This window comes from Eutrigla gurnardus, assembly GCF_963514095.1.
Source record: "Eutrigla gurnardus genome assembly, chromosome: 14".
Taxonomy (NCBI): Eukaryota; Metazoa; Chordata; class Actinopteri; order Perciformes; family Triglidae; genus Eutrigla; species Eutrigla gurnardus.
In genome coordinates, this window is record NC_139937.1 from 13,811,540 (window position 1) to 13,836,608 (window position 25,069).

The 25,069-nt window shown below is 44.0% G+C and overlaps 1 protein-coding gene across 20 annotated transcripts in view; it reads left to right on the forward strand.

Annotated features, from left to right (window-relative positions):
- The window catches only part of rims2a (regulating synaptic membrane exocytosis 2a), a gene marked incomplete at its 5' end in the record, with an annotated part of 127,899 nt that overhangs the window by 68,248 nt on the left and 34,582 nt on the right, over positions 1 to 25,069 (forward strand). For 3 of the 20 annotated variants that reach the window (XM_084026305.1, XM_084026302.1, XM_084026307.1), the window contains 15 exons: positions 13 to 224; positions 1,536 to 1,655; positions 3,051 to 3,150; positions 3,341 to 3,464; positions 4,271 to 4,317; positions 4,590 to 4,702; positions 5,740 to 5,787; positions 8,599 to 8,729; positions 9,131 to 9,323; positions 9,516 to 9,669; positions 11,669 to 11,737; positions 14,083 to 14,221; positions 16,750 to 16,866; positions 19,588 to 19,773; positions 21,356 to 21,462. In XM_084026305.1, the coding sequence (XP_083882431.1) occupies positions 13 to 224; positions 1,536 to 1,655; positions 3,051 to 3,150; positions 3,341 to 3,464; positions 4,271 to 4,317; positions 4,590 to 4,702; positions 5,740 to 5,787; positions 8,599 to 8,729; positions 9,131 to 9,323; positions 9,516 to 9,669; positions 11,669 to 11,737; positions 14,083 to 14,221; positions 16,750 to 16,866; positions 19,588 to 19,773; positions 21,356 to 21,462 (1,860 nt within the window). Of the gene's footprint in view, positions 1 to 12; positions 225 to 1,535; positions 1,656 to 3,050; positions 3,151 to 3,340; positions 3,465 to 4,270; positions 4,318 to 4,589; positions 4,703 to 5,739; positions 5,788 to 8,598; positions 8,730 to 9,130; positions 9,324 to 9,515; positions 9,670 to 10,306; positions 10,334 to 11,668; positions 11,738 to 14,082; positions 14,222 to 15,972; positions 16,039 to 16,749; positions 16,867 to 19,587; positions 19,774 to 21,355; positions 21,463 to 25,069 lie in introns of all 20 variants that reach the window. The other 17 variants (XM_084026301.1, XM_084026293.1, XM_084026304.1 and 14 more) reach the window with 13 other exon arrangements.

A 25,069-nucleotide genomic window follows, 5' to 3' on the forward strand; every position in this document is an offset into this window, starting at 1 on the left:
CCACACCTGTAGGGGACAGTCAAAGGGGAAAAAGAAAAACTATTGAGCAGACATTTATGTCCGAGCCGACACACACCTTATCTGAGAGACAAAAGAAAATGGTGCGCTTTGGGGGACACTCATTTGAAGAGGACTTGGCATGGTGTGAACCGCAGGTTAAAGACTCGGGAGTTGATACGTGCAGTAGCACTACCCTAAACGAGGAGCATAGCCATAGTGAGAAGGTACTGAGACAATCCAGCCTGCATTTTGTTATTATTCTTATTATTTATGACCTTCCCATCCAGTCTTTGTTTGCTCTCTGTCACTCAGTGTACATAGGTGAGATGTTTGTTTTTTGGATTTTATTTGTATTCAATTTGATTTCTCTTGCGATTACGTTCCTTTTTTTTTTGTTTGTTTGTTTGTTTTTTTCGGTTACTTTTGGCTCCACCTTGCTCGGTGTTGCCGAAAAAAAAACTCTTTAGGGGGGCACCCTCTTTGCTTGCTACCTGTACTTGCTGTTTTTTGCTCCCCAACCAGAAACACTATTAGTTGTAAAAGAAGAGCATTGACACACAAACCTCTCTGTTTGTCATGCCACACGGGAATGTGGGTCTCTCCTAGTTGCATGCTCGTTCTCCTCCGTATGTTGTGTTCTTGCTCTGCAGCGGTCCTGTTTAGCGCCGTAGGAAACACCTTTGACTCAGGCCCGTCCCTCTCACACTGCTGCCCCACCCCCCCACACAGCACCCGGTCCAGACAGAACCCGCTCCCCTGTCCAACTTTCCACTCACTTCTTACAAAACAAAAAAAAAACCAAATGATTGTAAGCACACAAAACAGGGAAGACTGGATTTCTTTTGCACATAAAAAATGAAAACATATGTTTTTCTTTTTTCCCCTTCCACTGCGCGTCTGTGATTTCACCCTATCTGTGTCTCATGGCTTTATTCTACGCGGTTTATTTTTCATACTTCATACTTTTTGATCATGGTCTACCTCATTTGTTCTGGTATCATGGATGACCTCCCCTCCCCCCTCCTCCTTCCTCCCCACCCCCCTTTTTTTTCGCTGTCTGCTTTTTCTCCTCACTACTCCACTCGATGGCGGTTTGATGTGTCTGTGTGTGGTGAAGACTCCGGTCTTCCTGCTCCGGTTTTGAAGAGCTGGTTTGAGGAGGAGTGTTGGGGGGGGCTGCTTGCTTTACTCTGCATGGGGCACTGCATGAAGCTCACTCCGCCCCTCACACTGGCAGGTTCACACAAGCTCTGGAAAGAACACCCAGCACCGCTGTGTTAGGTGTTATTTTTCATCAACAACTTTTTGTCCGTGATAAAGTTAGGAATTTAATTTAAAATAATCGAGGATGTTGCTATTTAAAAAAAAAACGGTATTGATGAGGGAACAGAGTTTGTGTGAACTTTCTCCCCCGTGTGAATAAATACTTTCCCACGTGCCCCCTTTTCACTATGAACAGTGTGTTTTGCTCTAACGTAATTGAATTTCGAGCGGATGTGTTGTTAAACAATAGGTGTGTTGCTCTGACCTTGTAGCACCCAGTGACGTGGCAGCCGTCCAAAGATGGGGATCGCCTAATAGGGCGTATTTTGCTCAACAAGCGCATGAAAGACGGAAGCGTGCCTCGAGACTCAGGAGCTCTGCTTGGTCTGAAGGTGAGCGTCCGTCCACGTGGGTGCACACGACATTAAACATGCACGTTTTCGCGTCTACGACACAAATGTTGGTTATAGCCGTCAGTTGATCACCCAGGAATTCTGGGTAATGTTAATACACCGGGTGACAGTCTGTGTCGGTAATGTTAACATACACTTTAATACCTTTTCAGCTGTGAGTTCCACTTTATTGATTTCATCATATAGTGCTACTCTGTATTAATATTCATTAAAGACTTGATTATGTTCCTGATGAATATTAATGAGCGGCGTTTGATATTGAGCTGTGTAATTTTCTGTACTCGCCTCTCATTGAACCACTTTAATGAACTGCATTCGGCAAGTTATGTCAGTGTTGTCAACCGCCCAAATTTGACGGTTGGAATATTATTTGCTTTGCAGAGTTAATGCATTGTTTATGTTTATATATATAATAGCATATTCCCTAAAATATTTAAATCCTATGGTGGCTGTGTGTGTTTTTCTCATCCATCTGATGCCGTGTAACCCTCTAGGTCATATCCTGGCTTCACACGATTTTACCCTTTTTAGTCAGTTTGTTACTGCAGTGGCGTTACAACGTTTCCGTAGGTTTCCATTCCCTTTTTCACTGCTGCCTACCTGTAGGCGGTGGACACTGGTTTAAAGAAAGAAAGCTAAGCAGCCGGCATCCAGAGGAGCATGCTGGGACATGGAGGGAGAGAACAGAGAGCGGCAAGATGGGGAAAAATCATTACTGATTGAATGAGCCTCCTGAAATGGCATGTTTGTGTCTGCTCAGTGCCTCTGTGCGTTTGTGTCGGCTCAGCAGCAGCCAGCCAACTCGGCAGTCCAGCCAGTCAGTCCATCAGTCAGGCTGCCAGCCTCGCCCTCACTGTCCATCTCTCCCTCCCCTCCCTCCCTCTCCCTTCTCCTCTGCGAGCCTTTTTCTCTGGCTCCTGCCTGTTACATAAAGCTATTTCATTTAGCAGACTTCGCTAAGCTCCTTTGTATGTTGGCATTCAGCTGCCATTAAGAGGGATTTTTATTTGTATGATGCCCATGTAAGCTGAGCGTAGTGGAGTACAGCAGCTCAGGACTGTACAGTACAGCTCTAGCCAACGGGCCTGTGCTGTTACAGAACCACAGAGCAGCACCAGAGTGTGTCCCAGGGGGAGAAAGCATGAGAAAAAACAAAAACAGAGAGGCACTTTTAGCATTGACCCTCTCCTTAGTGCTTTTACTGAGGATTCATACCTCACAGGCAAAAGCTTAAAAACCATGACATCAACAAGATACTTTGAGTCCGTCTTCTTCTTCTGCACGTGATGTGTCTTCATAGGTTCTGTCATGAAGAGCTAAGGCTAACACGAGTACTTCAGTGCTAACACGGTCACCTCTGTGCTTCTTCTACAGGTGGTGGGAGGCAAGATGACAGAATCTGGTAGACTTTGTGCTTTTATCACTAAAGTGAGGAAAGGAAGTCTAGCAGACACTGTTGGGCACCTCAGACCAGGTATTAAACACACACACACACACACACACACACACACACACACACACACACACACACACACACACACACACACACACACACACACACACACACACACACACAACCTACAGTCTATAGAAACTCAATCAGTGGATTTGGTAGAATCTGCTCTATAATGATGTGTGTATTTATTATCTTGGTGTTTTTGCAGGTGACCAGGTGCTGGAGTGGAATGGGAAGCTTTTACAAGGAGCCACATTTAAAGAAGTTTACAATATCATTCTAGAATCCAAGCCTGAGCCGCAGGTGGAGCTGGTGGTCTCACGGCCTATAGGGTGAGAGCTCACGGTCGCCGTCTCACGCACACACACTGTGATCCTGACAAGACAGCTGGGTTGGCGGCGTGGACGACACCGAGCAGCAAACCGAGGCGTTCGACACGAGGAATGGTTCATTAGAGAATTTAACTTTAACTTTAACAGCAGGCACGGAGTAGTTTTTAGACCAGCTTGGGTTCACGTTTACTTCCTGTCAGCTGATGTCATTCAGATATACTGCAATAGGATGTTAACACATTAGGGATATTTATCTCTGTTAAAGAATGGTTTAAATCATCATTATTTCCAATCAGTAAAGATGTCAGAATGAGGTCTACCTGACTACCTCTCAGCAGTTGAATACTGGAATAACTTTGAGGACCTTCTGACCATGAAAAAAGAACAATCTGTTTGAGAGGATGCATTTATTAATCAAATTAAATGTCATTCAGTCTATTTAATGCTTGTTTTTTTTTTAAAAGCTTGATATGAGCAGAAACATAGCTTATGCTCTCACAGAATGAATGTGTTACTAAACGAATGGTGCTGTCTTTTTTTATTTTGAACGAGAGCCTGCCTCTTGTACGCTCCCCTCCAATTGTGTTCAAACGAGGGACGTTGTGGCACCTTTGCTTTGTAATCCTATATCTGACCTGCTTTGTGCGCTGAGGGAGCGGCTGGCTGAATGAAGACTAATGCGGTGCTTACGGTCATTAGAGCACAGTGCAGTCAGCATTAGCTCAAATTGATCCTTTCCATCCCCTCCCTCTCTCCCGTCTCACAAACTCACGCTCTTTCTTTCCTTTTATTTTTTTCCCCCCCAGAGATATTCCAAGGATACCAGACAGCACACATGCACAACTGGAATCAAGTGAGTCTTGTCAGAATCTTTAGCCCATTTCATTACCCCATTTTATCCTATTAATCAGCCTAGAAACATCAAGTGAAGGAAATGAGAGTCGCCTCTGTCACTCTGCCTCTCTGCATCTCCGTCTCTCTCATGGCGTGCTCTCTTGCCCTCTTTCTGTCTCTCCTCTTGTCCGTGTTACCCCCCCCCCCCCCCCTCTCGTTTTGATCTCTCGATGTCACCCCAAACCCACCTCGCTACTAAATAATCTGACTGCGTCGTCTCTGCCCTGTCAGGTTCGAGTTCTTTTGAGTCTCAGAAGATGGATCGCCCGTCCATCTCCGTCACATCCCCCATGAGTCCCAGCATGCTGAGGGACGCCCCCCAGTACCTGTCAGGACAGCTCTCAGTAAGCGACCTCGGCATGGACCACATGTGTAATCCTTCTGTTAAAACTGCTTTGATGACCGGTGGAAAACTTCTGAGTGAGATGGGTGTCGAACTACATTTTGGAACGTACTACTAAACTGCATTTATAACGCAGCGCAGAGTTTAAATTCAAACCGTTTTTGGGCTCGCAGGCGCAGCTTCTTCTCACGCTGCCTGTTCAGCTGGCCCTTTACCAACCCAGCACTGGATTGTAGATCAGGTTACTGTGTGTGTTGTCCATTATCTAGTGTAAAAACCCTCCTGGGGTAAATGGGTAAAAGGCTGCATTAAAGCAGGAGATAAATCAACTCTACAATTTAGGGTCCAGCAGGGAAATAGCATCTATATAACACCTCCAGGACATGTTGATACCATTGCCAATCTTCACAATCTTCAAATTGTATCCTTTTTGAGTAGCTTTTTAAAGATTTGGCATATCAGGAGAATGTCTGACTCACAATCGCTGTAGTAGATTGTAGCATAAAAAGACTTGACACCTTTAACACCGCTAATTAAAAACGAGCACTGAATTCTGCCCAGATACTTCTTAATGCTCTATACCTCTATGGCACCACCTGGCCTTGAAATCCAAAAACAAGTGATTAGTGAAACAATTCAGCTCGTCGGATAAAGCCAATGAGATCTGCAGCACCCGGTGAGAAGTTAGGTATGATATTTTTGGAGCCCGGGTTTAATTTGCGTTTTCAGGGACAACAAGGTTTTAACGTCACTGTGACGTCACTGTAAGCTTTGAAGCAGAGGAGAAATAGAGATATGGTCGTGAGGCATTGATGATAACACGTGGAACAGTGCAAAGAAGGTCAGGGACAAGGAATCAGAAAAGCAGTGGAAAAACATGTGAGTGAAATAAGAATGAACTGAGTTGCCCATCTGAATCTACAAACGTCTGTTGTTGTTTAGAGTGTATTGTGAGTTTTCCTTGTTGTTTTGTGGGGTTCTGGTTTTATTGCATTTTCTTTTCTTTTTTTTTTTTGCTGTTTAATTTTGCCTATCCAGAGCCAAAGCCTTAGTAGAAGAACAACGCCTTTTACCCCTAGGGTCCAGGTAATGGGCCCCGTCTGAAGGCCACAATCTCTATCTGGTCTTTGCTCATTGACTGTTGACTGTTTCCATACCTTGGAATAATGCATTTGCGGGGGAAACGGCAGCTCCGAGTTTCCCCTCAGTGCAGTGCATTGTGCCATTTTTTTTCCTCTTCAGTTTGATTTCTTGGTATCACTGTAACGATGAGAGTTATGACTCATTTTAACCCATTCACCTCATTCTCCCTAGGTTATGCATGCTCAACTAATCCGAACACGTTTAAAGAGACACTCTTCCGTTGCCTGGTTCGACACTTGTATCTGACCCTACTTTGTATCATACACGTTTGGATCGTTGGCAAAGCAGGAGGGTGTCTCCCTGAACTTTCTCCGTACAGAGGACTTGGGTTGTTTTCAGCTTCAGTGTGGCATGAACCCAGGCCTGGATAACTCTAACCCGACACGCATCTGCAGGAGAACCCCTCCACGTGCGAGTTGAAGTGAATTGGCGGGTCTGCAGTTTCATGTTGCCACGAAAAGACACCAAGTTCGCCGCCCTGTGCTGGAAAGCTATTTTCCTTTCCAGATGAGAGTTTAAGCAAATTGTACCTCCCAAATAGAAGGTTTTCCTTCACTCCGAGTACCTTTTTTTTAAATCTTCCATCTCGTCTGTTCTCCGGTTGTTGATTAATTACAGAGTAGAATTACTTTGTGTAGATCTGTATTTTGATTCAAATAGCTTTGAATGTTAAAACTCGATTTTTCCATCAACAAGCTTTATATGGAGCCGATGCAGGAATATTGTTATTATGCATACTAAGCATCAAGCATGCAGATGTGAGTTTTCAAATTTAGAGGGGTCTGAACATATGATATGGGGAGTGAACGGAGGTCAATAAGTAGGTTTTTTATTTGTGTGTGTGTTTTCTTGTATGTACTCTTGGAAAAGCTTCTTACACTCGATTAATTATTTGATACACACGTAAAGTCATTGAACCACATGTATCTCATCACTCGTGATATAATTGAAATTTGATTCCAAAGTGAATCTTTTTCAGAAATATTCGACCAATTGACACACACAAACATTTTGTATTACCTGGTATTTGGTGGGCTACAGATTTCTAGCTTATCTGGTACAATTTGTTTTCCCATAAGCCCTCTGCTGTCTGTTTTCACCTACATGAAATCTACGGACTTGTCTTGAATGCTCTTTCGTGCGTTGCTGCATGTGTAGCTGGTAGTTTTAAATGGTGCAGACCCTTTCCATTATCATATTTTTCAAAGAAGTATGGACAAGAGCTTAGAAGTTTTATTTCTCATTCCATCTACCTTCTATGAGGCCTCAGTTGGAGTTTTTTCTTCTTCTAAGTGTCTTTTTTTATTTTTGGAGTCCATACTTCCCTCTTAGTGTGAACTGTCTTTGATTCCTCTTGCAACAGCATGATTGATTTCTCCATATCAATGCCCATTGATTATCTGAGAGAACATTATTAGAGACAACATTATCACTGGCAGACGGCATCATTTCAACAGAGCGCACTGTTAAGTTTAGAACATGTTGCCTTTAGCATTTCACTTCAATCCACTTCAGCCGAAATGGCATTTGGGCCTAATGCATTCAGTTCCATTCAACGTGCTTTATTCGTCCCTGCAGGGGAAGTTTTTTAATGACAAACATAAACACATACATTTTACAACAGAAACCCACATATATTTAATAGCACCATGCACAAAAACACATCTTTTTATGAAAAGATGAGACAGGGTCTCTTTAACCATCGAGACGAAAACCCCACTCAGATTTTATGATCTACTTTTGACATTTTTAACGTTATCATACCATATTAACATTTATACTGTAAGTCCATGTTTTAATAAAGGGATGGTTTGGATTTCTTGAAGTAGGGTTGTATCAGGTACTTATAGATACACTTAGTCAGTGTTTTACCGACAGTAGATCGTAGTCGGCACATCCCGGTTTGGAGAAACAGGCAGGAAAATCTGTTTCATTAGCTTAGAATGAGAGTGCACTATATTGCACCGCCATGTTCCTACAGTGACCCAGAACCAACCAACCTACCTACCAACCAACCACAGGCTCTCCAGAGGGCCTATTGCATTTTAATGTGACCCGAAGGCATCCGTAGTTCTCTGACACGCTTGGAAGGGGAGGGGCCCTTTAACGACTTAGTTTGGATTCACCAAAGAGACAGCAGTAAACAAGAAACTGTGTTCTGCTAGGTAAAATGACTGTTCTTATCAATAAAGCATGGCGGCTTTGAAGAGAGCATGGATATTATGGCTTCAGTTCCCCTCGGAAGGAGCCGTCTGACGGAAAGTTAAATTGGTGCAATTATTATATCTTTATATGTATATCATACACCTTTTTACAGTTTTTTTAGGTACACCTTTTTTTTAGGGGTCCAAAATATGCTTTGCTGCCCCCATCCACAGTGTTGCAGATACTCCTGTCTGTTCCTCTAAATTGGGGGCATCTACTGTCAGTAATACACTACAAACAAGTACCTCATACAACCCCACTTAAAAAATGTGAACTATCTCTTTAAGCACTAATAAGCATGTGACCTGAAATCATCTTAGCAGATCGACATATTCCTTCTTTTCCCAAAGGGTAAATACAGGGGAAGACTATGCTGTAGTCAAAAACTGTTGGAATGAGATAGGTCTCAATAAAACACGACACAAATACTCATGGAATACATTTCCAATTTGAGGTAGTTGTCTTCTCCTGCATTAGTCCCTCTGTGTGTTGTGATTCCCGTTGGCCCCCATCAGTGTCTCAGACGTTGTTTCTGCTCTGCCCCTGCAGGTCAAACTGTGGTATGACAAAGTGGGCCATCAGCTAATTGTCACCATCCTAGGCGCCAAAGACCTGCCACCCAGGGAAGACGGCCGGCCCAGGAACCCTTACGTCAAAATCTACTTCCTCCCTGATAGAAGGTAAGAGTAGAAAGAAACAGTCACCCTCAACATTTTAGCCATCCCACTCATTTAACGTCACATCACACTGGCCATTAGTAGGTCAAACTGAGAAATTTGATTCTGTGTTTTGCAATAATGATGTGATGTTGCTGTTTTTAGCCATCAGTGTCAGGAAAGGCTGTAGGATATTAAATGTGGATGTGTCTAATTACTTTGTTGGCCATTCAGTGCAGTTTTGCATCTTGTTAAGCAATTCTCTCTTAATGCACTGACGAAGAACGCAGGAAGTTGCCATTTATCACCATCCTGTCTTCTCACTGTCATCGTCAGCATGCCGCGGTGATGTGCTCCGTGCTGTGTCGTGCTATTGATCTGTTGTATTCGTGGCTCTCCCCTATCATGGTTGTAAATAAAAACAGTTTGAATTATTGTTCCTCCAGCGACAAAAGCAAGAGGAGAACAAAAACGGTAAAGAAATCCTTAGAGCCCAAATGGAACCAGACCTTTATGTATTCGCCGGTGCACCGGCGGGAGTTTCGGGAGCGCATGCTGGAGATCACGTTGTGGGACCAAGCCAGGGTGAGGGAGGAGGAGAGCGAGTTCCTGGGAGAGGTGAGAAAACCAAACCCCCACCCATCAGGGACACTCACACGCTCATCTAATCCTCTTGAATGGGGTCATGCCCTTAATAAAAGTCTTTACAATGTTTTGGTGGTCCAGTCCTCCTTGTCCTACGTGGATAAGGAGCTTGTGTGTTGCTGTGATTTCATCATTGAAGACATTTTTGACTGTGGCGTTTTCTAGATCCTCATCGAGCTGGAGACGGCTCTTCTGGACGACGAGCCGCACTGGTACAAGCTACAAACCCACGACGTTTCCTCCATTCCGCTCCCACGTGCCTCCCCGAACACACAGCGCAGGCAGCTCCACGGAGAGAGTCCGACACGGCGGCTCCAGAGTACGTAACCCCTCTGTCACCGACACACAGATATCTCCAAATGATTGCATAAGGCATAACTACAGTTGGGACTTGACATTTACAAACTGCATGCAAATGAGTCAAATTCCCTCACTAAGACCAAAGACAAGACATTATATCTCGTGTGGCTAGTACATTTTGAATTATCTTATCTTGTCAGCAGTTGTACAAAGTAAGTAAAGCAAATATGGGGCCAAATTAGATCAATTAAAGGAATAATTGAAGGGGCAGGATCCTCCCTTCTGTTTTTTTATCTGATATGGCATGTAGTGATAGTTTGGCAGCATAAACCCCCAATGTAAAAAAAAAAATCCCTCTTTTTGTTTGATGGGACTACGGACATTGTCTTTGTCTTTAGCCAACATGGGCTTTGTTACCAGAGCTGGCGTGCAAGGAACAATGTGGAACAAAGTCAGCATAAAGCCAAAAGTAAATGATCAAGCTATGTGTCTTAATATAGTAGATCTCATTATAAATAAGGTCCACATACACCTCTGGTCCCGGTGGTTTTCTGTTCCTGCCTTAGTTTTTAAAGGCTTAAACAGCCGATGTAGTCTATGCATATTTTGTCTTTGTCATGCATGTCACATCAACCTCACTGCTTCTGCTTTCACAGACAAAGGCTCATATTCATACAACTCAGGTAAAGGCCCCCCTGCACTCGCAGGTAGTGCTGCTCTATGGAGCGTCTGAGTGTTCTCTCCTGTCTTTTGCAAAGATGTGTCCGTGTGCCCCCGATTCTCCAAACCCCTTTTTATCCCACGAAGGGTGCACGTCTCTGCTGCCTTACCTGGAGTTCAGTGGAGGGGGAGCTGGTTTAAATTTTACAGCGCTCGCTTGAAATCCACTCAGGGTATCTGACACGTGCATGCTCCAGGGAAACAGAGATTTAGGACACAGTGGTCTCTCCCTCTCTGTGTACTCACCTGTGAAAATATCTCACAATCCCATCCTGCAACCCGAAACCATATCCTGCAAAAACGTGATGTTCCAAAAAAAAACCAGGCTATCTGCCAGTCCTGGCAGAGACGATGTACTTTGATTTTTGCTTTTCCTCTGTAATGCTTTATATCGTTTTATTATTTTGCCCATTACCAATGTTTCCCCTTTTTAAGAATGCACTAAATGTTTTTTTTGTCAAACTTTGCAGCCCATTTCTACTTTGCTTGTATTTGTTTGTCTTGAATGTGAATATGTTTGTTGCTGGTGTCATACTTTTGCTTACTATTGTTAATCTTTCACGACGGTGGTGGTGTATTTAGTTAGAGAAACAAAACATTACTATCTTTATGCACAATACATTATTTTGCCAGTATTGTATTCCCTCTAGTTGAAAACCCCAAAACACTTCATGTTATGGCCCTTCTCTCACCAGTATTACATTCAGTGACCAGATGCTGGTTTAGATGACCGTACTGTAGTGTAACGCAGGACTGATTCGCTGTTCTGAGACACTTACGGCCCGCTCGCTTCCCCCCACCAGGATGATTTTCTGGCCGTTTGTGTAAGTGTGAGGTGAAAGAGCTGACAGCTGTAAAAAGTCTCCAGCCAACTGAGATGAGAGGTTGGGAGCGGCGCTGCCAGAGTGCAGCGCTTGTCATTTCTGATAGAGCACACTTGTCCAGTTGATTTAAGTTGACTGAACAGGGGGGGGGGGGGGCTTCAGGGAGGGGGTCATACTTTAAAGAGAGGGTACAGGGAGTGCCAATAAGGCTACTGGGAAAAATGAAGAAAGAGAGCTGTAAGGCCACATCACTTCTCCCAGCATGACTGATTGAATGTGTCACTTAAAAGTGCCACAGTTCAGATGGAGAGAGAGATGCTGTTTTTTTGTTGTTGAAACGGAGCCGTGAAGCGAAAGATTATAGTCACAACACAGAAACCCATAGGTGAATATATAAACCAGAGAATGAGAATGACTTTTCCCTCTTGTCTCTCCTGTGTTTCCCCACATCCTCTCTTTCACTTCATTTCCAAGGATCCCAGAGGATAAGTGACAGTGAGATCTCAGACTACGATTGTGAAGACGGTGTCGGTGTAATAACAGGTAATATATTAAGGTCATATTAATAAGACTTTTGAGTGCATGGGAATGAAACCGGAAAAACAACATGGTCAACAGCAGGTCTGGAGGTTTTTTTTATTTTTTTATCTGATTTTGAACAAACCACCTATATGCCGCCATCTGTCAAAATGCTTCCTGGCCTTGGAACAGCTTTCAATACTGTTATATATCACATTAGCAGAGTGAAATGCTGCAGCCCAGCAGCAGCAGCAGCAGCACAGTGAGGGAGCCCGGAGATTTTGTCTGCCTCTGCACTGCTAGCTGCTGTTCTGCTGTACTCACCGAGGCTCCAGCAGCACGCCCACGCTGCACACCAGAAAAGGGCAGCTCTGCTCTGCTGTTACCAGCCAGAGAGAGAGAGAGAGGAAAAGGCAGGAAGAAAGACCGAAATAGTCGAAAATTGCCCACATAAGATATCACCCTCGAAGGAAATTATGCTGATAGGTCGAAAAAACATTTTGTGTTCTCCTGAAAAGGATCGTTTTGACAGCAGTATCCTCTTTGCTTTCCTCTTTCAATTAAAATCGTCTTTCTTGTTTCTCCTTTCACACAAAGACCAGATAAATTGCGCCGCCCTTGTTTGCGTAAAGCTGCTGGTAGATGGCGGGATGGAGAAAGCCCGCCCGCACTGTTGATTTAGCGTGTGGTAATGGTTCACATCCCTATTAGCTGGTAGAGGCCACAGAGAAGAAGAGAAGGGAGCGTTCGTGTGACCAAGAGCAGAGATCCAGTTACCGTAGCAAACGCCTGTCAGACAGACAGACGTCGTTAGCGTCAGCCGGGGCTCGCTGATGATACTGTAGCGGAGGGAAATCCCCCCCTCCGGTCCAGCCTCTTTAACATTCTCATCAGGCCCTCGCTGCCTCACCATGCCAGGCAGTCACCTTCACTCCATTCACAGTGAAGGGAATACCCCTCCGCTCAGCTCCGGTCGCACCCTCCTCTTTACACAGGGTCCACCACGGCTCAGCTTATCCCGTTGTCATCCAGGCGACATTGGCGGTGAGTTGCTGAGTGTTGGAGACGTCGGTCGCAGAGATGTCTACCTCGTCTTAAAGGCCAAAACATACATTCACTTATAACCCAGTTCTTTAATTTTGGACAATTTCTACCAAACTACACCACAAATCGTATCATCGCGTAGAAGGAAGGGTATTTTAGGGTGAACTGTCCCTTTAAACTGCTGACAACATAATAGGGAAGAAAAGTACACGAGTAATTACTCCACAGGTTATGGTTTTGGACTCTTTTGATGCAATAGAATAGTTTTTAACAGTACATTCAGTCTTGCTTTGACCCTCAGTCCTGGTCCGTACTTTTGCTCTGATGTGTCCCACTCCTCTTGTTAAATCCTATTCATTGTCAGGAGAGGTTATCCTCTTTATGTCTGCTTAACGGGCTCTAGGTGTCATTTAACCGAGCTGCAGGAGGCTCTGTGTAAGAGTTGCTCTTTAGAAATGTAAAATAATTACAGTATGTAGCTATGTACCATCCAGAATGTAATACTTTGTCTTGCATGCACTTGTAATGAGGATGGATTATTCAGTTTGATGTATTTTAACTATTATACACATTAAAAAAAGAATCTCTTACCATATTTATGTCAAACTTCCTCAAGTCAAAATCAACATGTCTCCATCGTTACTTCCAATCTTTCATAACTTTCCTTCTTTTCCAACTTTTGATTAAGGGTTTTTCTTTAACTCATTTTAATCGGCTATACACTCTATTGAATATCAATCATCTTTAATAGTGCTAAGCATTGACCTCAACCGTGGCTGCTAGCCATGTCTGATTATCGGTTAATGAACTCTTTCAAGTTCAATGGACCAATCAGCCTCGCAGAGAAAATTCATTATAATGTTTCAGATATTTTTAAAGGGCTATATTCATGTTTAATGCACAATGTTAACACAGCAGACGAATTCCACCTTTATTGAAACTTAGTTCTCATTTTTTGGGAATGTAGAGACTCAGCATAAAGGAAAAAGAAAAAGCTGCGCCTGAGCAGATTAGCATTTAGCACAAGTTTTATAAAGTTTCCTCGGTTTCTCCTCAGTTATTAGAACGGTGAAACAAGATCTGCATCATCAGCTGTCATCGTTTTTCTTCATCATTTGCTGCACTCGCTCAGAAATACAGAGAACACACAAGGTGTTATGGGTAGACATTTAGTGTGACTATTTGTCTTGGAAATGAAAACACATGACTGCAGTATTTTTTTGGTGTCGGAATATTAATAGAGAACCATCTGACACCCTCTTCCTCTTAACTCTTAATCTTTTCCCTCCATTCCTCCCTTCCTTTGTCCGTCCATGTCTTTGCAGACTACCGGCCGAACGGCAGAGACTTCCAGAGCTCCACGTTGTCGGTCCCCGAGCAGGTGATGTCGTCTAACCACTGCTCTCGGTCGGCTGATATTAACCGGGCGCGGTCGCGATCTCCCAGCGTTCCCCCACCCTCCAGGTAATGAATGCTCAGTCAGCTGCTGGGCTGGATTTCTGGGTGGACGCTGTCTTTTGTTTTTGTTTTAAATATGGATGCATTTACACCACCTGTTGATATTTTATTTTTATATGTTGAAAGAGGATGTCTTTATTTCCATTCTTAGGGATCCATAGTGATTAGGGATCATACTGCCTTCCCGATACCACCTTACCCCTGCATGGTTATAGGATGCAATGTATTTTGCGGTTACCTCTGGCCAATAGGGGGCAGTATGTGGAAACTACAGTTGTGATCCAGCCCACTTTATGTCTTTGACCTCATACCTTCCCAGTACATACTAGAGTCGACCACCACAATGCGTCCAAAGATAACTACTCACCTGACAGTGGATGCATGTACGATCGCCGGCATGCATGGATCAGATGCTGACGAGCACAAGTGGAGACATCGAGGTGTTTGTGCACGCATACATGATGCCGTTTGCCTTAAACTCTCTGGGAACTCATGTTGTGTGTAGGTACTTTTAATCTCTCTTATATTCCTGCTTTTAAAGAGCAACATCCTTCATTCCTTCAAAATATTTGACCATAATATTTCTAGTACTTGTTACTATCTTCCTCTCATCGTGGGTACAAACGTTATTCCAAACCTCCAAAAGAGGAATGTTATGGGGAAAACAAACCAACACAGCAAATAGCCAATAAACAGTATGATCCTTAAAGTTGTATCTCAGTTCAAGTCCGACATACACACAATACGTAAGACCGCACTGCGCAAGAGAAGTAATTAACAATCCGGTTTTTCCATCTTAGATTCAGGCGGCTAAAATTATGCAGGAAACCTCTGGAGCCAGCACAGTATACATTTATTTGCATGTATCTCACTATCTTTATGGAAAAAGGTGGTCAAGGGGAAGTGGTCAGTTATCCTCCATCAGCACTTATTCTCTGCGAGGGTTGGGAAAATGTTGCTCCAAGAGTCCAATCATAGCCTTGGCAGTGCCAGGCCGCAGCTACTTCCCCCCCGTCCAATTAACTTTATTTGATATTTCTGAGGCTTCGCCTAAATCAGTGTCAGACGCAGGAAAATGCACTTATCCAAATTGTCTGGGACGGTGCTCACTTGAGTCTATTTCAGCTGCTTTAATTAACGACGTCCGGTTATTTATTGAAAACAGTTGAAAATGACACAGGAAATGAGTCATGAAGAATTTGGAATTGCACCAGAGCTTGGATAATATATATATATATATATATATATATATATATATGTATAAAATCTACTCTAGAATTTCTGTAGGCTGCTATTTTGTGTTTTCCTACGTTTTGAACTGTCTCCTGTAATGTGCATGGTCTTCAGTCGTTTGAATGGTTCAGTAGAAGTGACACCAGCCAGGTTTAGGTGATGCTGTTCTGTCCTTTCCCTCCGGTGTGTTCGGCGTACCACTTTCATCCGCCTGCGTGGTAAAATGCAGAGGAAGACATCTCCTCGGCATCTCTTATCTTCCTCGTCTGTCCCCCCCCCCCCCCCTCTTTGAAACTGTTACATCAACCTTTCCTATGAGCCTTCTCTGGCTCTTCACATCCTCGTTCTTGAGAAGTCTCTCTCTGCCTCGGTTTCCTCACCCCTCCATCTGTCTGCCTGTGATTCTGTCTATCTCCAATCCTTTCTCTCTCTGTCTCTCCTTTCCTCCTCCTCCTCCTCTGCTTCTTCCTCGGCGCCATCTCAGATCCATCTCTGTCTTCTCTCCTCCCTCCATGTGGTCGCAGCCATTTTCTCACCCTACCTCGAACCAGACATACTCAGCCTGTTGACGATCCTCAAAAGGACCCCAGGTAGACTTCCACCTGCAGCACGCATGAAGCCCCATCTCTCTGCACCTTTTCCAGCCCAACACCCCCTCAACTCCACACCCGCAACCCCCCCTTTTCTTTACTCGAGGAACTCGGGTGTTCGAACACAGGGCACTGACGCGACGGCATGCATTCTATCACTGTATGTCTACACACAACGCAGTTTTTGGATGCACTGAAGAGGCTGTTTCATATGACCACGCCGCTATCAGTGACATCAGTGTGAAGTATATATTTCTTCTGCAAAAGATCAAATATATATAAACGTACTGCGTTGTGTCTTTCAGTCGTGTAGTATATTGAGGAAACGAGTGACCATACACTCATCCATCCAGTGTCAGCATTGCTTATTCTCTCTTTTCACCATCTCAGTCATTCTCATGTAAAGCATTCCGTTCATTCTGCCTCAAAAAGATCTTTACCATTTGAGCAAGTGTGATTCCTAGGTGAGCACCAAAAAGGGTCGTTATGGCAATACTGAACATGGATAAGTGTGTTATGGTTGTGAAGTTTTGTCCAGCAGAGGTGCTTTCTCCCGCATGTTGATTCATTCATAGTGTAGAGTATGTTAGGATGAGATGAGAACGACTTGAATACAAAAAGGTTTTCTTCTGCTTATTTTTTCTTTTCATTTTTTACTGGGGAAAAAAAAAAAAAGTTCCATGCTGACCAGTTGTGATATTTTCCCGCCAGCCGCAACCATCGCGTGTACCCAATCTGCCGAGAGGAAGCGGTCAGGTTACTGCGGTCCACTAGGATGGCCCGCGCCCATTCTGAGGGCGCCTACTCCTCCGACTATGACTACGAGAGGTATTGACATGCACGGCTGCTGCGACTGTGCATCTGCCTCCTTGTGGTATCCTCAAGTTGTCCCTCCGTCCGTCTTTGATCTACCCGTGAACGTGCATGTGATGACAGAAAATTGGTATCCTGTCTCGATATCGTTTTTTTGCGAAAAGCGTCATCACAGCTCTGAAGTTGCGTAAAATGTTAAAATAATAATAATACGCAACTGCCTCTGTATGCCGAGGCTCAGAGCTATTTGTGTTCCCGATTGCCAGCTCTATGCATACTGGCTGTTGAGTAAAGTGCTGGCCACCCGACTGTCTCTGTCCTTGTCTATGTACCCGTGCACATTATACCAACAGCAGTATGTTGCTCAGTGGTGTTTGTGAATATTAGTGTCGTCCTTTTTTTTGAACATGCTATTGGCAGCTGCTTCTTGCTCCCGTATATAACGGCATCGCTGATGCATCGCTCTGGGCTGCACAGTAGTTCTGTAAATTCTGTGTTTGCCCTTTGGCTTCTTGCGTTTGGCCAGAATGGGCTGCCGGGCCGTTCCAAGCACCCATAGAAAAAAAGCCTGCTGACACCCATCCATCCATCTCCAGGACACACGCCAGCGTCCTATAAGAAGAAAGAACTCCCCGTCTTCAATCTAGCGTTCGCTGCCATCTGGCTTTCAGTCAGGAAATACGTGACGTTTGTGCCATTTCTCTCCTCTCCATGGGGGAGGAGGGGGGTGATGAGTCCTCAGAACCCAGCCTGAGAGCCTGAGTGACTTTATTAAAGTGTCACAAAGTTTCCCCCGAGGCCCAGCTTGGCTCGACTTCAGGCTCAGCCTATAGCCTAGATAGCCATTAACGAGAGCCCTCCGTCTTCTTCCTTTTTGTCTGGACCGACAGAGCAAGGGAAGTAGGTAGCGTCTCACTGTCATCCACAGAGGAATAGAATAGATTTCCCCTCCTCCCTTCATCCAGATCGTTTGTTTCTGTCTGCACCCGGGCAGAGTAACGGCAACGCTGAGAGCTGAAAAGAAACGAGGGCAGAGTAAGGAAACAAAAAGGCAAATGGAAGAGGAAAAGAAGAGCATTAGTGGAGTTTGAGCCTTTTGGCAAGTGTCTTAGTTCAGGTGATTTCCCCTCAGAACACGGGACAATGTTTTCCACGGTTCTGTTGTTTAAGTGCTTCGCCCCCAGAGTGTACCTTGAGTGGGACAAAACCTGCAGCGTATACGCATCAACACAGCAGCTTTTCCAAGAAAGTGGATATGTTGGAGAGTGTAGTGAGCGATACTATTCCAAAGTGCAGTATGTTTATATCCTGGCTACGTCCATCAAATTACACCTGATGAGAAGTTTGATTTGCAACAGATATAACCTTCATACGATCCGTAAATCCCCGGCCATAACAACCTCACAATGAGAGTCCGCTGATGATTATGATTATGCTCACCGTCGCTGTAAATGACTGTCGATAAAGATGTTAAAGGCTACTTAAGGTCACTGACTGATGAGGCTTCGGCCTTCTCCTCTACTGGACAATGTTTCATACTGCAAAAGGTTACAGACACTACAAGACTACAAGAACTCAAATTCAAATGATTGAAGTGATTCTAAATATCTTCCATATTTTTAAAGATATTGAACAAAGTTCTGATTTCTTTTGGTGTCTATTTTCCTTGTTAGAAGCAGCTCCCACCTGTTTGTATTGAAATCGACCCGTCACCTGCGCTTTAGAATACAAATTTAGCTTCGTTTAATACCGTTAAACTGTGGAATCTGTGTAAGATTCACACATTTCAACTTGCATGCGCTTAACCTCTGTTGTGACAACTCGTGTCCAAAAGCCAAGTTGAATATTTTCTTCCCTTTTTTTGTTATAAGTTCAATGTTTTATGAAAATGTTTTACACTTCTTCTTTTCTCCCTGCAAAGTTAAACAATATCAATGTGCCATGTCAGTGATTATCCGAGTTGAAAGACCTCACCTGCTTTTTTCCCCTCCAGCTCTTCAGATCAACAACGATTTGCCTTCATCCTCACTGTGCCAAAAGTACTTACGATGGCTGGGCATTTTTTCAGGAAATAACAGACATGCCAAAAGCAATGTTTAGATGCACTTCACTTCCCCCCTCACATCTCACTTTACCTCAAACACATGACACAGTTCTGCACAACCAGACTGACTGTTAATTCACTACAGGGACCACGAACCACACAGGGCCCACCTAGCCATTTTTAAGTGGTGTCTTTTGTTGTCCAAGAATAATTTCATTTTGTCACTTTTGCTTGTTTTAGTCAATTACTACAAATATATATGCAAATATATACTTGACATTACGATAGACCTGATTCCAGAACAGGCTGTAGGGTCATTTTGAAATGTGTTTGCTACTTTACATGCACTATTGACACACATTAATTTCAATACAGCACAAAAATCAGCTTATGGAGATGTGTTTGGTAGTTCATGGTGGTAAATATCATGAAAACTGCAGATAGATTTAAACATTGTGTAGTGAAATAACAATAGGAAAATGGTCCGTGATGTAAAGTATGTAATTTGTGGTAAATGGGTTAAAACATGCAGGAAACCAAACGGGTATGTTACTTTAACACATGCACTTTGGAGGGGTTTTGAGGGTGCTGCCAGTTTCTTTGCCCTCCATACTGTCCACCCTGCCAGCATACTGTCCCTGCCCTGCCTGGGCCCCACTGAGTGCCTGCCTATCTCTCAATAACCTCTGTAGGAACCACGGAGCCATGGATAGACACGAGTATCACAGCAGGTCCCGCTCTGCAGACCAGCGGCCCACTATAGAGCGCCCCACATCCCGCTCGCGCTCCACTGAACGCCCCCACGACGCTTCGCTCATGAGGTCCATGCCGTCTCTGCCATCTGGGCGGTCCGCCCCCCCCTCACCTGCCTTGACGAGGTGTGACCCAGATCAGAGACGCTAACCATCTTAACACAGAAGCAGACTGGAGTTTTAGTTGTACAATCATTTCCCTGAGGCATAGCTACTCTGGAAGGAGTGATCATTTAAACATAAGCTTAAAACATCAATACGTAGACAGAAAAAACACAGTAACTTTATTAGATTAAAGCCCAATGAATGTATTAAGGCCAATAGTATGCTGCTAACTGGGAATATGCAATGAAGTCATACAGAGGTCTTATAGAGGTTTGATAGTTGGACTAGCTACTGGGCTAGCTACCTAGCTTAGCTACCAAATAGCTTCATATTAGTCTATTTAGATAAGCTAGGTAGCCTGCCACATTAAAAAAAATGTATTTAATATTCTCATGGTTTTGCATTTGTTTTTTCTTGCTAAAGCTACAAGTCCAGCTACTAGCTACTAACGGCTCTCTCAGTGAGGTTTTTAAATCGACCAATGAGATTATCTTTACCCCAGAGCAGCTCTACCTCTGCTAAATGTTTGCATTACTAGAACCTTTTGTAGAACCAGTTCAGACCCCGTCCCATGAGCTCCCACCCACCCCGAGCCTGACTAACTCACAGAATGAGCCTGAAAAAAACCACATAACACCCACCTCCCTCCTTCCCACCCTCCCAATACCCTGCTTCCCTGCCTCACTTCACGTCACTCCCCACCCACCTCCCCCTCACGACTACACCCCCCCACCACCACCACCACCCACCCACCTAGCCCCCCCTTTCTGTTTTGTCCCCAAAAAGCACCGGTGCTGTGTTTTCTTTACACCAGTTCCAGGCACGACTGTCCCGACACCGTTAGATGGCGTGCCGATGTTTTTAATTTGGAACACACTGCTCATACGCTTGCGTGAGTATAGCAGTGATGGGCCGACTGTTTTCCTTTGATCTCATTACTAACATCAACTGATGCCGTTTACCCTGTGATGGCATTCTGTTCTGTTCTTCTTTTTCGTTTTGAGTTGAGGCCTTTTGGGGACAGTCTGAACGCATGGTCGCACTGGTCTGCTGTTTTTTTCCGCATTGAACTCTTCTCTCCTTGCAGCTCGATGAGTCGACCGTACATGCGATTCACACCTGGCATTCTTTTTTTATTGCAGCTCAGTTCCCAACTGTTGATGTACCCCTCCACCCCCCATGCCATGTGCCAAACCTCATCGCTGTGTGCATTGGTTTTATATTTGGAAGCTCCAAGACAGTTTGTAGATTTCAAAATAATCAGGAAGTCTTCTTGACAAAGTGACGCAAAAAGATGTGAACAATGTAAAGTCTTTACATGGAGCTATACCACCACTACTACTTCTGTCACAGAGAAAAGTCAGCTTTAAATAAAAAAATAATATACAATGATCTCTCAGGTGAGCTTAGTGACAATTTTGCTGTCACTGATTATCTCTAATTGAGACAGTGACAAACATCAGACAACATATGCTAAATTATTAAACTTGTATCATTAGAATTCATTTTCACCCTGTGATGTGGGTCCCTGCCCTTCATCCACCATCAGATCCTAATTTGCCTCTCACCCCCCTCCCCTCCCCCACTACTCTTTGTCATGTAGGGCGCATCCTCGTAGTGGATCGGTCCAGACCAGTCCCACCAGTACCCCCATGTCCAATAGACGAGGACGGCAACTCCCGCAGCTTCCGCCCACGGGGAAAGAAAGAAGTAAGTCGCCCGGTTGTTCTCTATTTGTGTTGCAGGGTCACTGTCTGTGACGGGATGTAAAGACGAGTCTGCGTCTCTGTTCAGCACCTCGTAATGATATAGATTTGATTCGGTTACCAAAGTGATTGCGGCTGAGCGAGAGCTTTTGGTTTTTACAGCAGCTGCTGACTCACACTTTTGACTGAAGGATTTTTCGTATATTTGCTGATGGAATCCTTCAGTATAAGCTATAGATCAAATCTTATATGCAAGGATTTGTCTTGTGTTGTTTTATGTTGCACTACTTTTTGCCTTCCATCCGTAACCATCTCTGCTCGGTTCCTTTTCCATTTTTCTCTCTCAGAAGATGGAGACGCAGGAACAGAGCCTTGTGAAGGTCTGTACCCCAAATGTGCGGGTTTAAGCCTTTCAGACTGGGTGCGCTGGTTGAGCTGCACCTTACTCTGAAGGCCCAAACCCTGTCTGCAATGGCGGCTGGCTGGGTTTACTGGAGGCTAAGCTTGTGTGTGCTCCGTGAACCCTCCCTCTGTTGCAGCTGTGTTTAACGTACTCTCTAGATGTCCCTGTACCGTCGTGTTGTGCTTACCTGTACAGTCTGGATTCTGCTACTGACTGTACCAGTGTTGTGTTCCAATGTGAGACCTTGTTGTGTTTGTCTTGGAGTTATTGATTTGTTTTTTAACTGTGTGGACTGCTGAGATACTTTGCCAAAGCTAATATAATGATTTCCTGTCTGCGTTTACTAAACAGTGTAAACTCCAGGCTTTGAACTGTAGTTTGAACTTACAGGCGCCACAAGGTGGCGTCTGCACTCCTTGAACAAATGTCATGTGTGCGCTGCGAGAAGAAGGCCGATGAAAGCGGTGATTACTTAACTTGTGTCTTTGAAACAGAAGCTGTGAGGAAACAAAGAGTGTTGTGGCTTGGCGGCGATTGTCAAAGATAGAGAGAGAGGGCGAAAACGCTCAGGGAGTTCTGGAGGACTTGTCAAAGCACTCGCAGAACTCTTTCATCATTGTCAGAGTCCATGAGGGCTTTCCCTGTCTTCTGTACAGATGCCCTCTCTCTCTCTCTCTCTCTCTCTCTCTCTCTCTCTCTCTCTCTCTCTCTCTCTCTCCCTCTCTCTCTCTCTCTCTCTCTCTGTCTGGACCTTACCATCACTCCTTTGCCTTTTCCTCTTTATTCCTGCCCAATTTCTCTTTCTACTTTTTCTCTTTGTCAGGGATTTTATCCTTTCTCAATTCCCACCCTCTCCTTTCTCTCTCTCTCTCTCTCTCTCTCTCTCTCTCTCTCTCTCTGTGAGTGCCTCTTTCCCTGTCTCTACCGTAGCTTTCAGGACAGTGGCAGTCTGTGGGCAGTGGGGGGAGGTATTGATCTGACCTTGTGCTGTAGCTCCCACAGAGCCGTATGGCACTCAGCTTATGTAATGGAAATGTCTGCGTATGTGTGTGTGTGTGTGTGTGTGTGTGTGTGTGTGTGTAGCATTTTGTGGACTAGATCCATGTTATCGCCCCTTCCTGATTATAAGGAGCTGATCTGTTGATAAACCTGCAGTTTTTTTTACTACTGTGCTTCAAATTTAAGTCATAACTCTAACCAGCACACACCTGATTCTCTTCTATATTGAACCCCAGTTGTTTCTTAATTTTCTTGAAATGCTGCCTGATTTTTGTTTCCTCTGTAAAAACTTAAACCAGGAGTTTAAAAATATTCATGACAAAGAAATGACAAGCTCCGTTAAGGGTTAGGAGCCTGTTTTGTTTTGGGATGAGCGTAATGTACAGTACGTGTTGATATACAGTACATTCATCACAGGCTTGAATGATATGAATGGCCAGACTGTTGGCAGAAACTGGAGTCCCCCACAGTTTCCACTTCCTACTTTCCCATCTGTTTATGTGCCCGGCTTCTGTCCTTCGACTGTGTGGTGCTATTACTCAACACTGCCGTAGCTGTAGCGTAGCTGAAGCCACATTTTCTTTTTTAAATGGTCTATATTCATTGTGCTCTTAGTGATTCTGCAGGCCAAATGCTACTTTACAGTGTAACACATGCATAGTGCAATGAACCACACATTACAAGTAGCATCATAGCATTTAATATACCAGTACTCGGCATCTCGGGTGTGCGGTGCGTTTGTGTGTGGATCTGCGGATGTATGCACCTCTGCAGTAACGAGTTGCCGCATTAATGTGACTTACAGGTCAAGTCTACGGTTTGAGAGCTCCATCCTTTCACACTCCTCCATCTTTCTCTCCGATAGCTGCCGACTGTGAGGAAAAACCCCAAGGCCCACCGGTAAATGGGAGGAAAGGCAAGTCTGAATAGTGTGATGCCGTGAGTTTGCTGAGTGGGCTTTCTCAGTCAACACAAGTTCTCCGTGTGAGTGTGTGTGTGTGAGTGTGTGAGACGTTCACTGGCGTCTGTGATTCTCGATACTTTACTCCTCTTGGTGGCTCTTCTTTCTTATTTGCCATAGCACATTAATATAGTCGAACCTCCCTTTGCCTCGTGCCGTCTTTGGATTTGGAGTGATCAAATTAGAGAGTTGTATGTAGGTGAAGTTGATGTTAATATGTACAGAGTGCTGTCTTTGTGATCTCTGTCGGTCTGTCCCTCTCTGGCTCCTCTATAGCCCAAATCCGCCGTCTACTTTAATAGAAGTTAATTCTGCTCAGCTCACAAAGAAAGAGCTCTCCACTGTATTTCCATTGCGAAAACCGCCAATCACTTTAATTAGACATGGATTACCGAACACATACACACACTCACGACCTGTACAGTACTCCATTAAAGTCGAGCTAAAATGAAAAATGCCGCTCCAACCCTCAATATCTCCAGTCATATTGTGCACCGATTTGATGAAATTCTTCTTTTTAAAAAAAATTAAATCATAGTATTTTTTATACCAAAATCCAACATCTTTTAGCTAGTAACAACACATTTGAACAAATAACATCAATATCAGTAATATCCACCCAACAATAAATCCATCAATAAATATTTTAGTGGCACAGAGCTAGAGAACGTTGTGATCATTTCTTCAATGATGAAATCAAATTCGTAACTTTTGCACGTTTCAGCCAAATAATAAAATAATTTGTTGCATTTCAACAGAATGTAGTGTTTGTTGATTTCTGTGCATTTCACTTTGCTATAAAAGTACTGCAGAGTCTAAGCTCTTGAGTTTTTCAAGGCCCATGGATTGTTACCTCTGTTGGCCACCAGATGGAGCAAAGATCATTCTCTTTGATGAGGAGCTGTCCATGATTTCAGTGCTGAAGTGCCAAAGAGGTCTATTTCTTTCATGCCAATCTTTACACTTCTGACCTCTGTTATCACTGCAAAATATATGTATATAATGTATATATGTTTATTTAAAGGTAGTGATATTTTAAAAAAAATATTATTTTTGCACAATTTGTGCAGGATCTTACAAAGAGTTCCGTCATAATCCACAGTTCCTTAGATGCCTTTTATGTGCAAACCGGTGTGTGTGTCTGTACTGTGTGTGTGTGCATGTCTTGCTGTAGAAGTGACATGGGAGGACCAGCAGCGAGGGATGAATGGCTCTTTGTCCAATGGAGGGACACAGCCACACCCCTCC